The 12,735-nt window shown below is 37.2% G+C and overlaps 2 protein-coding genes across 2 annotated transcripts; one reads left to right on the top strand and one right to left on the bottom strand.

The window, feature by feature from the left end:
- Positions 1-2,441: 2,441 nt before the first annotated feature.
- LOC311076719 (trace amine-associated receptor 13c-like) lies at positions 2,442-3,425 on the bottom strand (the record flags this gene model as incomplete). Its single annotated transcript, XM_084105115.1, has 1 exon — positions 2,442-3,425. The coding sequence occupies one exon, from the start codon at positions 3,423-3,425 to the stop codon at positions 2,442-2,444; it is 984 nt and encodes a 327-aa protein (XP_083961241.1).
- A 5,095-nt stretch (positions 3,426-8,520) lies between these two features.
- LOC311077042 (trace amine-associated receptor 13c-like) lies at positions 8,521-9,516 on the top strand (the record flags this gene model as incomplete). The annotated part of the gene is made up of 1 exon (XM_084105605.1): positions 8,521-9,516. The coding sequence occupies one exon, from the start codon at positions 8,521-8,523 to the stop codon at positions 9,514-9,516; it is 996 nt and encodes a 331-aa protein (XP_083961731.1).
- Positions 9,517-12,735: the final 3,219 nt, after the last annotated feature.

Genomic DNA, 12,735 nt, shown 5'->3' with positions numbered 1-12,735 from the left:
ATCTCTTAAAGGTACAATGCATAGTGTTGTGGCCAAAAACTGAGGAGCGCACAGTATTAGTGGCTTTACTGAGAGTTTTTTGGTGATTACGTATGTCAGTTTTGCACAACAAAAAGTGTTGCATCTGTTTTATTTAGCCCGAGAACTAAAGAGGTCCATGCTGACCATGTTAAAATAGCTTATGAGAACAGCACACAGTGTTTTGGAGTTAAACAAGAGTGTGTTTTTACCAAAAATTACTCATTTTCATGTTGTCTCTGGTTTTCCCCCTTTATACTTGATGACCTAAATAAAGGTATATTGTCATTCCCCTATAAATGGTCAGACAAAACAAATAAGCTACATGTTGTACTAAAGAGTTTGGAAGACTATTGGGGCAATGCCCATGAAAATTGGAGCTTGCCAGGTTGCTCCCATTTCTGATAGGACATTATGTGCCAGAATATGAACAAGCATGGCGTGTATTGATGGATTTAAAAGATATTGTTGAGCTAGTAATTGCTCCTGTGCCTAATGATGAATCCATCTCATACCTTGAAAGTAAATTGTTGAACACAGACAGAGGTACTTAGAGCTGTTCCCTGATGTGAGACTTCTACCAAAACACCACTATCTTGAACACTACCCTCAGATGTTAAGATATTTTGGCCCTCTAACGGCTGTCTGGACAATGCAATTCGAAGCCAAACATGGTTTCTTTAAGAAGATTGTAAAACACACTAGTTGCTTTAAGAATGTACCTTTGACTTTGGCTCCAAAAGATCAGCTGATGATCACTTTTTTTTTTACATTTTACTGGATCTGAATGGTCTAAGATATGTTGTCATTGTTCATGTTAATTCGTTCATGGAATTGTAAGCTATTTTTAACTTCACAAATCTACAGACAGAAAGCTTACTTCTATGTGAAAAATTGATTGTATCTTAAAAAGTATGGACATCAGAACTCTTGATATGTTCAAAAGTGAACTCCTCCTTTTTAAAATAAGTTTCTACACTAACAAAATCATAATTTGAGCGTATACGATTTTGTGACTCAAATAATGACCCAGAGGCAATAAAATGCTTGTTAAAATAATTAAGCATTTGCTCTTTATCAGATATGATAGTAGAAGCCGTATTTATACATGAAGGAAAATTAGAGAGTTTTTTGTTACCCGCTATATACTTTATATTCTGCCAAAATTTCTTGGGATTATTTAAATTTGTTGTAGTTTTTGCAATAAAATAATCAGCTTTAGCTTTACTAATGGCGACTGTACATTTATTTCGAAGATGTCTAAAACAAATCCAGTCAGAACCTGAATAAGATTGCCTAGCTTTTGCCCAAGCAGCATCCCGCTCACGTATAAGAACTGACAATGCAGCAGAAAACCAAGGGTTTTCCCTGCCTTTGACTCTAAATTTCTTAATTGGTGCACGCCTATTAAGAACCGATGTAAAACTTTAATAAAAATATTGCCAGGCAGACTCGACATCAGGGATAAGAAAAATCCTATCCCAATCATAAAGAGCAAGGTCTTGAAAAAAAAACATTGCTCATTAAAATATTTCATCCACCTTTTTGCAATAATACGTGATTTCTGCATAGGCAGTTTGGTAACTCTAACTGTGGCAATGACACAATGATCACTAACATCATTTGCATTATACAGAAGCCAATGAATATTTGTGTGGAACATTTGTAAAAATAAGATCAGTTAATGTTGTCTTTTTAAAATCCTTCAAATTTGGTCTAGTAGGTGTCTAAACTAGCTGAAAAAGGTTAAGAGTATCACAAATTAATTTCATCAGAGGCTGACTGCAACGAGTTCACATTAAAATCACCCATGAGAACAAGCTCCTTATAGCCTAATTAAGTGAAGTCACTGTGTGCATCAGAGATAGCAACCAACTAACAATGAGGTTTAAAGCCAGCAATTCATATTGTTTAACCACTGACTAAGTAATACAGTAGCTTCAAGTTTCAAGCTCCATGACATAAATTTATTAAGCCATGTTTCAGATATTACTATGATGTCAGCATTGGTATTTTTTTACCCAGATACACACCACATCCAAGCAAGCTTCTCACATTAATATGAATAAAACCCAAACCTGATCTGGATTTAAAATCAGTAGGAACGTTAAAAATGTATATCTTTAACACATATAAATCATGTTTATTTAACAAACATAAATTATGTATCTTTAACACATATAAATCATGTTTATTAAACAAAGATAAATTATGTAGCTGTAACATGTATAAATCATGTTGCGTAAACCTGTGCAACCGATGTACATATATTTTTTTATGTTAATCCAACTGTTTTTTTTTTTTTCAGTGAAGCTAGATTTGAGACCGCCAGTGTCCGAAAAGATGATACAAGTAATAATATATCAGATAAAGCAAACCTCTTTTACACCTCTACATATATATATACATACACAGTATATTGATCATTTATCGTCTGGGAAAATACTGAATTCTGATGATGGTTTCAATATTTTTAGAGTCACAATGTGTTTAGCTGATATTCTAAACCATTTATAAAACAGTGCATAGATAAGTGGATTCATACAGGAATTCATGTACACAATCCAGCATGTTACATTAAATTCAACTGATTCTGTAGACTCATTTCCTTCAATAAGGATGACAATATAGTATGGTATCCAACACATAAAGTAAACCATTACAACAATACCCAAAGTTTTTGCTGCCTTTCTCTGTGACCTGCTAACACCTGTGACAGAATTTACAACCTTGGCCTGATGTTTTGCAACACAGAAGATTTTCACAGACATGATTACAGAAGAAGGTGCAACAAAAGTGACTATGAGGTCCGTGACAACATGTTCAAATTTAAAGTAAACTGTACAGTCTCCATAGCATCTGTTATGTGTCTCTGGGTAAAACATAGTGTTATATAAGATAATGACAGAATATATGCATGAACATAGCCAGTTTATAATAATGCAACAGACAACTTTATCAGTTGTGACCCTTACTGTGTATCTCAAAGGGTCATTCACAGCAATGTAACGATCTACAGATATAAAGACTAAATTACCAAGAGATGCTGAAACAACCACAAAAACAATAAATAAAAATAGAGAACAAAATGTCTCTCCAAAGTACCAGCATGATTCTATAAATCTGATGCCCATTAAAGGTATAACAATCAGTCCCACAATCAGGTCGGCCACAGCCAGAGAGAGAATGAGCAGGTTGGTTGGAGTGTGAAGTTTCTTGAAGTGAGAGATGGAGATGATCACCAGCAGGTTCAAAAACACAGTGAACACTGATGCTAAAGAAATGAAAATATACAAAATAACGTACTCCACTTCAGGTTTGATATCTCTGAAACATGACAGATTGTTGTCTGTAAAGCAATACTGTATTCTTTGCCTGTTGTCCTCCATAATCCTAGAGTCAAACATTTTCACAGTTGAGTACATCCTCATATGTAGCCTGGTCCTGTTCCAGCTGTCAGTTTGACTTACTGTCTTCCTTCACTGACTTGACTAAATGTATATGTACAGAAAAAGGGACATCCAATGAAATGTGAGGTTTGTTTATACTACATGAAACCCACCTACTATTTAAATATTCATTCAGTGACTATACATTTATGTGCACCAAAAATTATTATTTTTTTTTTCTTATAATAAGGACTTAATCACAGTAAGATGTTTACATGTCAAAAGCAAACCTCTTCACTCCTATTTAAATAGAATTCTTATTCTGATTATTCACTAAGAATTGTAGTTATTTTTACCAAAATGTTTCACATACTCCAATCCACAGCACAAATGATTAACTAATAAACAGAACTAAAAATGTGCATCAATGTAAGGTTCAGATTATTACTTGCCCTGCCAACATTTTCATTAGCCCCATTACAAATAATAATAATAATAATAATAATAATTAAGAAATAAAAAATAAATGTTGATTTTGACACAAATGACCTAAAAATAGGCCTATTTGTGGTAAAAAAAACATGTAATATTTGAGTTACATAAAAGCTTTATATTTGTTTTCTTCCTAATTGTCCTTGAAATAGTGGTCAAGAACTAGTAACTGGAACTAGTAAACTAGTAACTACTGGAACTAGTAAAGTCAACGTAGAGCAAGGTAAGAAACAGCGCAGCAAATGCTTACGAGCATTGTCAGGAGTTTTCCTGCATTGAAATTTTTTTGGCGGCCGCCAAAGCAAAGTTTTGTCCCGCCAAAGCCTTATTTGATCGGTAAGTGATGTAGAATAGAATGACTGCTGCGCCTGACGGGGCGATAACGAGCAGAGAGAGCGAGAGAGAGAGAGAGAGAGCGAGAGAGCCGGCCGCGCGCGCGCACTCTCACGTCTTCAAACAACACGTCGAGCGCTGTCTTGCGCTCTCTCCCTTGCGCATATTAATCAAAGTCAATTGACACGATAGTAAAAAGTCGGAAGACCGCAGTTTCACGTGGAGCATTTGGAGATTTCTCTTGAATTACCGCGGGGTGTGAATTGTGCTATTAAAAAAAAAAAAAACGTTGCCTTATCTTCTCTAAAAAGCGTGCCGTTTAATTGACATAATTAGTGACAAATTAGTGGACTGCTGCATGTAAGGTATACCTCATGCAAGATGGCGCCGCTGTTTTTGGCATGCCGTCAATTACTTGGCTTGTTTCCGAATTTTTCATGTTGATGTGCTTCATTTGTGTTTTGAGTCAAGGAGTTTTATCACTGCTAATGTATGGTCGACAAGCACTTTTGAACATTTAAGACACAGTTAAACTCCAAAACGGAGCCCAGCTAGGATCATATTACGCTCCCCCACTTACTTGCATTGATAACAGCATATCTTCGCCGTCTGCCGTTTGCTCTGCCTGGGCGGAGGCATCGAAGGCAATGTGGAAAACAGGGCGCTGTGGCCGCCAAACTCAAACTGATTGCGGGGGCTCAGTGGGAGCTAAAACGTTTTATTCGAGAATCTGCTAGTGTTCGTTGGAACCATCGTACGGGTGGAATATTCCTGTTGTCCCAGATTTGTCAGCTTAGACGTTCCTGGATCATCCAGCTCGTATTTGCTGCCATGGTGTGGATCCACGACACCTATGCTCATTCTGTCGGGCTGCACAAGTCAACGACGAATCTGTGAAGTTGAAAATTGCTTTGATAAATGCCAGATAGGTGGGTAACAAGACTTTGTCACACATGGTCTGGATATATTGTGCATCACTGAAACTTGGCTTATGAGCGGGGACTTGAGTCCGTTTTCTGAACTTCCACCCAGTTGTAAGTCCTTTTACCTGCCCTCGCACATCTGGCAGGGGAGGCGGCTTGTTGACTATTTTTTAAAGATAAGTTATAAGTGTACTACTCTGATGACAGATGATTTTAACAGTTTCGAACTACAACTGCTAAAACTTGAAATGGATACTGCTGTGGCGGTTGCTGTGCTTTATCGCCCTCCTAAAGCACACAAAGACTTTCTAAATGAATTTGCAAATTTTCTTGGGGACATCATATCAAACTTTGATAAAGTAATAATTCTTGAAGATTTCAACATTCAGGTGTGCAGCCCGTCAAACACATTTGTAAATTAATTAATTTGTCTTACTGACTCTTTTGATTTACTCAGTGGGTGAAAGGCCCCACTCATTTACAGGGCCACACACTCAATCTTGTGTTAACGCATGGTTATATCCAATGAAGATCTGGAACTGGGCGATTTTGGTATTCCAGACCACAAGCCTATCTTGTTCTCCATCCCTTTTACAACAGATATGGTGAACACTGTTAAACCCATGCGTTGGTCTCGTATACTGACATCTAAAACCGGTGGTGATTTTTCTGCAGTGTTTAGTGTGATTGCTGGAGTTTCTGATGTGCACCTCCATGATTTGAGTGATTTGAGCTGGTTTAACACCGCTTGCACCAATATTTTAGACAAAGTGACCCCCTTTAAAGCTAAACATCAAAAACCCAAGCTTGAGCCATGGGTAAATGAAACTGGTGGGGAGCTTAGACGGACCTGTAGACGAACAGAAAGGAAATGGAAGAAAGATAAATTACAGGTCTCCTATGAAGTACTAAGGAACACTCTTGCTAAATTCCAACAGGCCATGAGATCAGCGAAGTCTAAATACTTTGCTGACCTCATCGAAAGAAATTGTAATAATCCAAGAACTCTTTTTAAAACCACAAATGCTGTAGTGAACCCTGCTATTAGTGTATCCCATCAGAGTGAGTCCTTGGCTATGTGTGAACATTTTCTACACTTTTTTATTAATAAGATAAGGGACATAAGATTGAATATCATGCCTTCAACACCTGACCCAGCTGTGCTTCTTGCATGTCATGTGGTTTTCAATCAATTCACAGCAATTTCTCTCTCGTCTTTGCAGGAAATTGTAAACAATCTAAATGTCTTGAATCAGGAACTGTACCTGATTATTTGAAACACACCTTCATTCAGCACCTCCTCAAACGGCCAAACTTAAACCCTACAATTTTATAGAATTTTAGACCGGTCTTCATTTATCTCTAAAATATTAGAGAATAGTCTATCAGAAACTGTACAATCTTCTGGAAAAAAGAAGAAGATTTTTTAAGTCTTTCAATTGGGATTCAGAAAATAACATTCTACAGAAACAGCACTTGTTAAGGTTATAAATGATGTGCTGTTAACTGCAAATAGTAGGAGAGTCTGTGTGTGAGCGGCTTGTCTGTGTAAGAGATCCAATGAATGAAATACTGTGATGTACTTTTTTGAAATACTTTTCCATTGAAAGCATACTGTGTGAGGAAAAAAAATATATATAATGTTGAATATAATGTATAATAATGCTATATGGGAATATTTGTGGTTCTGATAATAAAAAAAAATATTATTTTAATAATAATAAAGAGTGACAAGTAATTTGTTTTCAGCTAATTTTAGGTCTATTTACATTAAAGATTCATTTTATTAGAATTTACAGGGACATTACATGTCTAAAGCTTCAAGCTTTTCATTTTTATTGTCTATTAATAACATGCATAACTTTAGTAGTAAGTTAAAGTAGAATGTATGGCAGTAGAAAGATTAGTTCTAATAGTAGTTTTCAAACCTACAGTAAGTGTGTCTGGGCAGATAATTTAATGCGTAAAATTTAACTTTAAAATAAGATCTGAGATATTCTCTTTTATGAAAAGATTATTGGATTAATTTAATTCAAAACTGTATAAATCAGTTTAATCCCATCTATGTAAGGAATAATTGACGACAGGCCGTTGAATTATTAGAAAAATAATGCACACCCGAGGTGGTAATGCGGTCACGACGCGAAGCGGAGTGGCCGTTCACCTCGGTGTGCATTATTTTTCTAATAATTTAACGGCCTGAAGTCAATTATTCCGCTTATACTACAGTTACCACACCTCGAAACATTGTTCAGATTATGTATTTCAAGACGTTTGTAAAGTTTTGTCATTAAAACGCTCTTGTATGTAGGACTAATTTCTTACGCATCTAATCCAATGCCTCCGTTGCTAATTCCAAAACGTAATTTTAGAGTTAGTAACGGAGGTTTGAGCCACTGATAGCAGACTAATGCTGGGGACACACGACTAGCTGACACATTCTCTGACTGTTTTCATCGACTGCAGCAGATTTTAAACACCGACTCTTAACACAGACTGATCACGCTGAACACGCGTTTGGACATGATCAGTCATAAGTATCAAATTACATCATAACCGGCCTTAAAGTGTGTCCCCGACTTTATGCAGTTATTAATGCAGCAGTTATTAGAGAGAGATGTTGCAATAATGAGACAGAAAAGCATGTGCGTCAATATTATTATTTATTTATTAATTCAATTCGTTATAATTAATTTGTTCATTCTTTTTTTATATTATTGACAGATGACTAGACTAGCCAAATAAATGAAACACAAAGCCATTTTAACAAGTAGGCCTATCAATAATTATTTATTTGTTATATATTATCTAAAAATCCGTGCTGCAGGACTATCCATTTATTTAGCCTATATTCAGTTTAATTTTCTATTGATTATAGATAGCCTAGGACTATATACTTTATATATTAAAATTAAACTGCATGTTTCCATTGATTGTGAAGCTAGACATTGAAAATTGCAGATCAAGCGCATGGGGCTGCATGTTTTTTCTTGTTATGAATTGTATCCTATTTTCCGTTATTACAGTTAACTACGCGAAGTGATATGGAACTGTAATGCGGTCAAGACCTGCCTGGAACTACTTTAGCTGTGCGTTTCCCTGAAAATAATGCACACCTTAGAACGTTCTTCAACCAATCAGATTCAAGCATTCAACAGCCCTGTAGTATAAGAATATTTAACTAATAGGTGGGTTGACGTCAGATGTCACGTTGAATGGGTGTCTCTGTGCTTTCTGCAAGTATAAATATAACAGTCATGTCAGTGATGAGCTCCAGGAGGCCAAACTGACAAGCATCCTCGTACAGATTTGGAATAGTTCTCTGATGAAGCACAGAGTCTACTCAAAAGTGAGCTATCCTGAATATGTCTAACTGGGGCGCAACAAACACGGAAAATGAAACAATACAATTCTGCTTTCCGAACAACAATTTGTCTTGTACCAAAAATGTAAAACCTGGATTTGAATACATTATTGTGTACATATTCATTTCTACAATATCAGTGTTCACTGTGTTTATGAACCTGCTGGTGATCATCTCCATCTCTCACTTCAAGCAGCTCCACACTCCAACCAATGTGCTGATCTTTTCTCTGGCAGTGGCTGATCTGATTGTGGGACTGATTGTTATGCCAGTGCAGGGTATCAAATTGATTGAGCCATGCTGGTTCTTTGGAGAAATATTTTGCTCGATATTTCCTTATATTTTCTATGTGGTTGTAACAGCATCTCTTGGTAATTTGATTATTATATCTGTGGATCGTTACATTGCTGTGAATAACCCTTTGCGATATCCATCAAGGGTAAATATTAACAGAGCAGTTTTTTGTATTGTTGTAAACTGGGTATTTTCCTGCATATATTCTTTTTTTATTTTGTACGAGTCTCTATTCTATCCAGAGAAAAACTATATGTGTATTGGAGAATGTATACTTACTATTAAGTTGGGATATATCATAACAGATGTCTTAGTTACTTTAGTGACACCTTGTTGTTTAATAATTACTATATATCTGAAAATCTGTGTCATAGCAATACATCAAGCAAAGCGTATAAATTCACTCACAGACAAAAAGGCCATGTCAGAAAAAAAGTCTGCAAGAACCTTAGGGGTTGTTGTAATGGTTTATCTTCTTTGTTGGATACCATATTATATAGCTGCTCTTACTGTTGGTCAAGACACAGGTGACTCCTTTGTAATTAATATAATGTATTGGATTGTATGCATGAATTCATGCATGAATCCACTTATTTATGCAATGTTTTATAGATGGTTTCGAATATCAGCAAAATACATTTTGACTCTGAAAATATTCAAACCTTCATCAGAATACTTCAACCTATTCATGGAAGAGAAATGATCTCTTACTGTTGCATTACTATGTAAAGCACATTTAAAGGGTATAGTTTACCCCAAAATGAAAATTATGTAATCTATTCACCCCCATATTGTTCCAAAACTGTATAACTTTTTCTTATGTGGAATATAAAACATTTTGAGAAATATCTCAGCATTCTTTAAAATAGAATTTGTGTTCTACATCAGAAAGAAATGCGTACAGGTTTAGAACAATATGAGGCTGAGTAAAGGATGACATTTTTGAGTAAATGATCCCCTATATATATTATATTATAATCTGTTTCCAAATAAAGTAGTGTGATCTTCATTTTGAAAGATAGATAGTAGTACATCAATCTTTGTGTAGCTTGCATGGTTTTGAAATGACACCATAATCAGTCTCCATTTGTTCTCTTTAATGCCTTCAAATGACTAAGATCATCTAAATAACTTATTTTATACGAATTTACAAACTCAGAGTGGAAAACTGATGCAATCACAAATCTTGTTTACACTGTAAAAAGTGAACAGTTGGATCAACTTAAAAAAATTACTTCAATTGGTAACACCTAAAGAAATTAAGTTTTCTCAACTTAAATTATCACCTTTTTCCACGATAAAACGTGATAATTTAAGTTGAGAAAACTTAATTTCTTTAGGTGTTACCAATTGAAGTAATTTTTTAAAGTTGATCCAACTGTTCACTTTTTACAGTGTAGACATGAAGAAAAATACTGCTGAATAGTGTTAAAACATAGGCCTAGTACTGTTGAAAAAAATATGACGAGAAAAAATAACTGCTCGATTATTAATATCATCAGTGTTTTTCAAAATAAATATATAAATGGAGTATGACTGTCTCAATTAACCCAATCATGTCTGGTATTGCCTATAAGCATAAGCTCGCGCACTGCGTTTTTCAAAGTGTCTACCTTACAACGTCATTGAACATGTTTTTTGCGGTTCTTGTTGCATTTACACGGCTTTAACCAGCAGATGTCCTCAGCATGCTATGTTTCGAGTGAAGCTAGTGTAATGATCTAATAATCTAACGGTGAATAGTGGAATAAAAACAACACCTAGTCTTTTTCACTGCAAATTCAAAGGAAGCAAGATAATGTTGTCGATACCTGAGCTAATACTTCTCACCATTTATTCAGAGGGTATGAACGATTGTTTTACATATCCATTTTCTTAAAAAGAGGCTTGACTTGTCAAACAGTGGTGGATTAACTTCTCCTCAATGTTTCCATTTTAAATGCGGAAGCACTTAAATTGGAAAGGATTCTGACTGTCAGTGTTTTATCGTTCAACAGCTGAAAAAAAAAAAAAAAAACGTTATTAAAGTGATCCCAAATATATCGTTCAAAAGGTTTCTCAGTGGTTTACAGTAGTATCAGATGTACTTGATGTAACATACTAAAAGTTTACCAAATTTTGACTCCAAGAAAGGCCCCATTTTCAAAATGGCGGCCATCAGGTCCTTAAAATGACCATTACCATTCCTCCTAGACCAGGAATACTGGTGTCTGATACATGTTTGGGCCATGTAATATTCTAATTAGCATATTTGCATGATGGATAAGTGATTACAAGTACAATTATATATTAAAGCAATTGGTTACAAGCATATTTATACGAAAAATAAGAACAATTTCCCTTAAGTAATTGCATATTTCTCCTTTCTCATATCGTTTTGCCTAGTGTTGGTGGTTTCTGTGGTTCATAACCATTCTTTTGATTCAAATAAAGAATAAATTAATTAGAAATTGCATATTTCTTCTTTCTCGTATCGTTTTGCCTAGTGTTGGTGGTTTCTGTGGTTCATAACCATTCTTTAGATTCCAATAAAGAATAAATTCATTAGAACATGTGTGGTACTGTAAAATTAGTCAAAACAGGGCTGCCACGTGAAGGCATGTGCTGATTGTCTAAACCCGTATAGAATCACGCCAATTCATTGGCTGATGGCGCGGGGCTCCTTAGCTCCCGGGGCTCCGGGGCTCCTTAGCTCCTTAGCTCCCCTCCTTAGCGGGGCTTTTTTTTTTTGCCAGACCAGACTCAACTAGGACCTAGGCGACCAGTTCATACAGAAAGAACCCGGGAACCAGGGGCCGCATCTAAATCCAAGTTGTAAAACCTAATAAAAGTGTGCAGAGAGGACCAACTTGCCGCCACACAAATATCCTCTAATGGAACTCCCTTGAAAAGAGCCTGGGAGAACGCTAGATACTCCTAGTTGAACAAGCTTTAATGCCCAGAGGTGAAGGAAACTTCTGCACCTCATAAGCCAGGGAAATTGCGTCTCTCACCCAGTGAGAGATCCTGTGTTTAGAGGCGGCGAGCCCTCGGCGGCCAGCCCCAAAGCATACGAACAACTGAGACGACATGCACCACAGCGATAGCCGCAACATTATCTCTCAAGGTGGTAGCAGCTGCTCCAGCCACAAATTTATCCTGCTGGAATTCCAGCACTGAACCGACCGGGCAGCTGACTGGGTCCACTGCATGAGCCAAACACCAAGGCTCAAAAACCTTCCACTTAGAGTAATACAGCTGTCTAGTAGAAGGCGCACGAGCGTTATCAATAGTCTCCCGAACATCAGCAGTAAGACCAGACGCCACTGTCGCTATCGATTGCCTCTTATTGGCCACACCCACAGCCTCTATATATTGGGTGGAGGATGCCAAATCCTGCCCTGGAGCTGAGATAGCAGATCTCTCCTGATAGGAATTTGCCAAGGGGACCCCTCCACCAGGGAGCTCAGTTCCGAGAACCACATCTGGGATGGCCAGAATGGGGCTTAAAGAAGGAGGCGGATTCCACACTCCCTCACTCTGCAAAGGACTGCAGGGATTTGCTTGACCGGAGGGAATGCATACAGTCTCAACTCCGGCCACGGATGAGCGAGGGCATCTATCCCCAGAGGCGTCGGATGAGACAGGGAAAACCACAGGGGGCACTGTGTCGAGCTCTGCGACGCAAAGAGGTCCATCTGCCAGTGTTTGGCAGTGCAACATACATTCCTCCGATTTGTTCCCACCACAGTTGACAGTTCCCCCCACTGCCATGTTGTCCGTCCTGACAGTGACATGAAAGCCCATCAGGGCCGGGAGAAAATTACCCAGGGCCCAATTTATGTACCACGAGAGAAGCTCACCCGTCCAAACACCGCACGCCGGTCTGCCCTCAAAGACCGCACCCCAACCAGTAAAAGAGGCATCCATCGTGACAACCTGG

The sequence above is a fragment of the Abramis brama genome, assembly GCF_963993115.1.
Source record: "Abramis brama genome assembly, chromosome: 25".
In the NCBI taxonomy this organism is placed as follows: Eukaryota; Metazoa; Chordata; class Actinopteri; order Cypriniformes; family Leuciscidae; genus Abramis; species Abramis brama.
The sequence above is the reverse complement of the archived record's forward strand: the minus strand, read 5'-3'. Positions and strand labels throughout refer to the sequence as shown.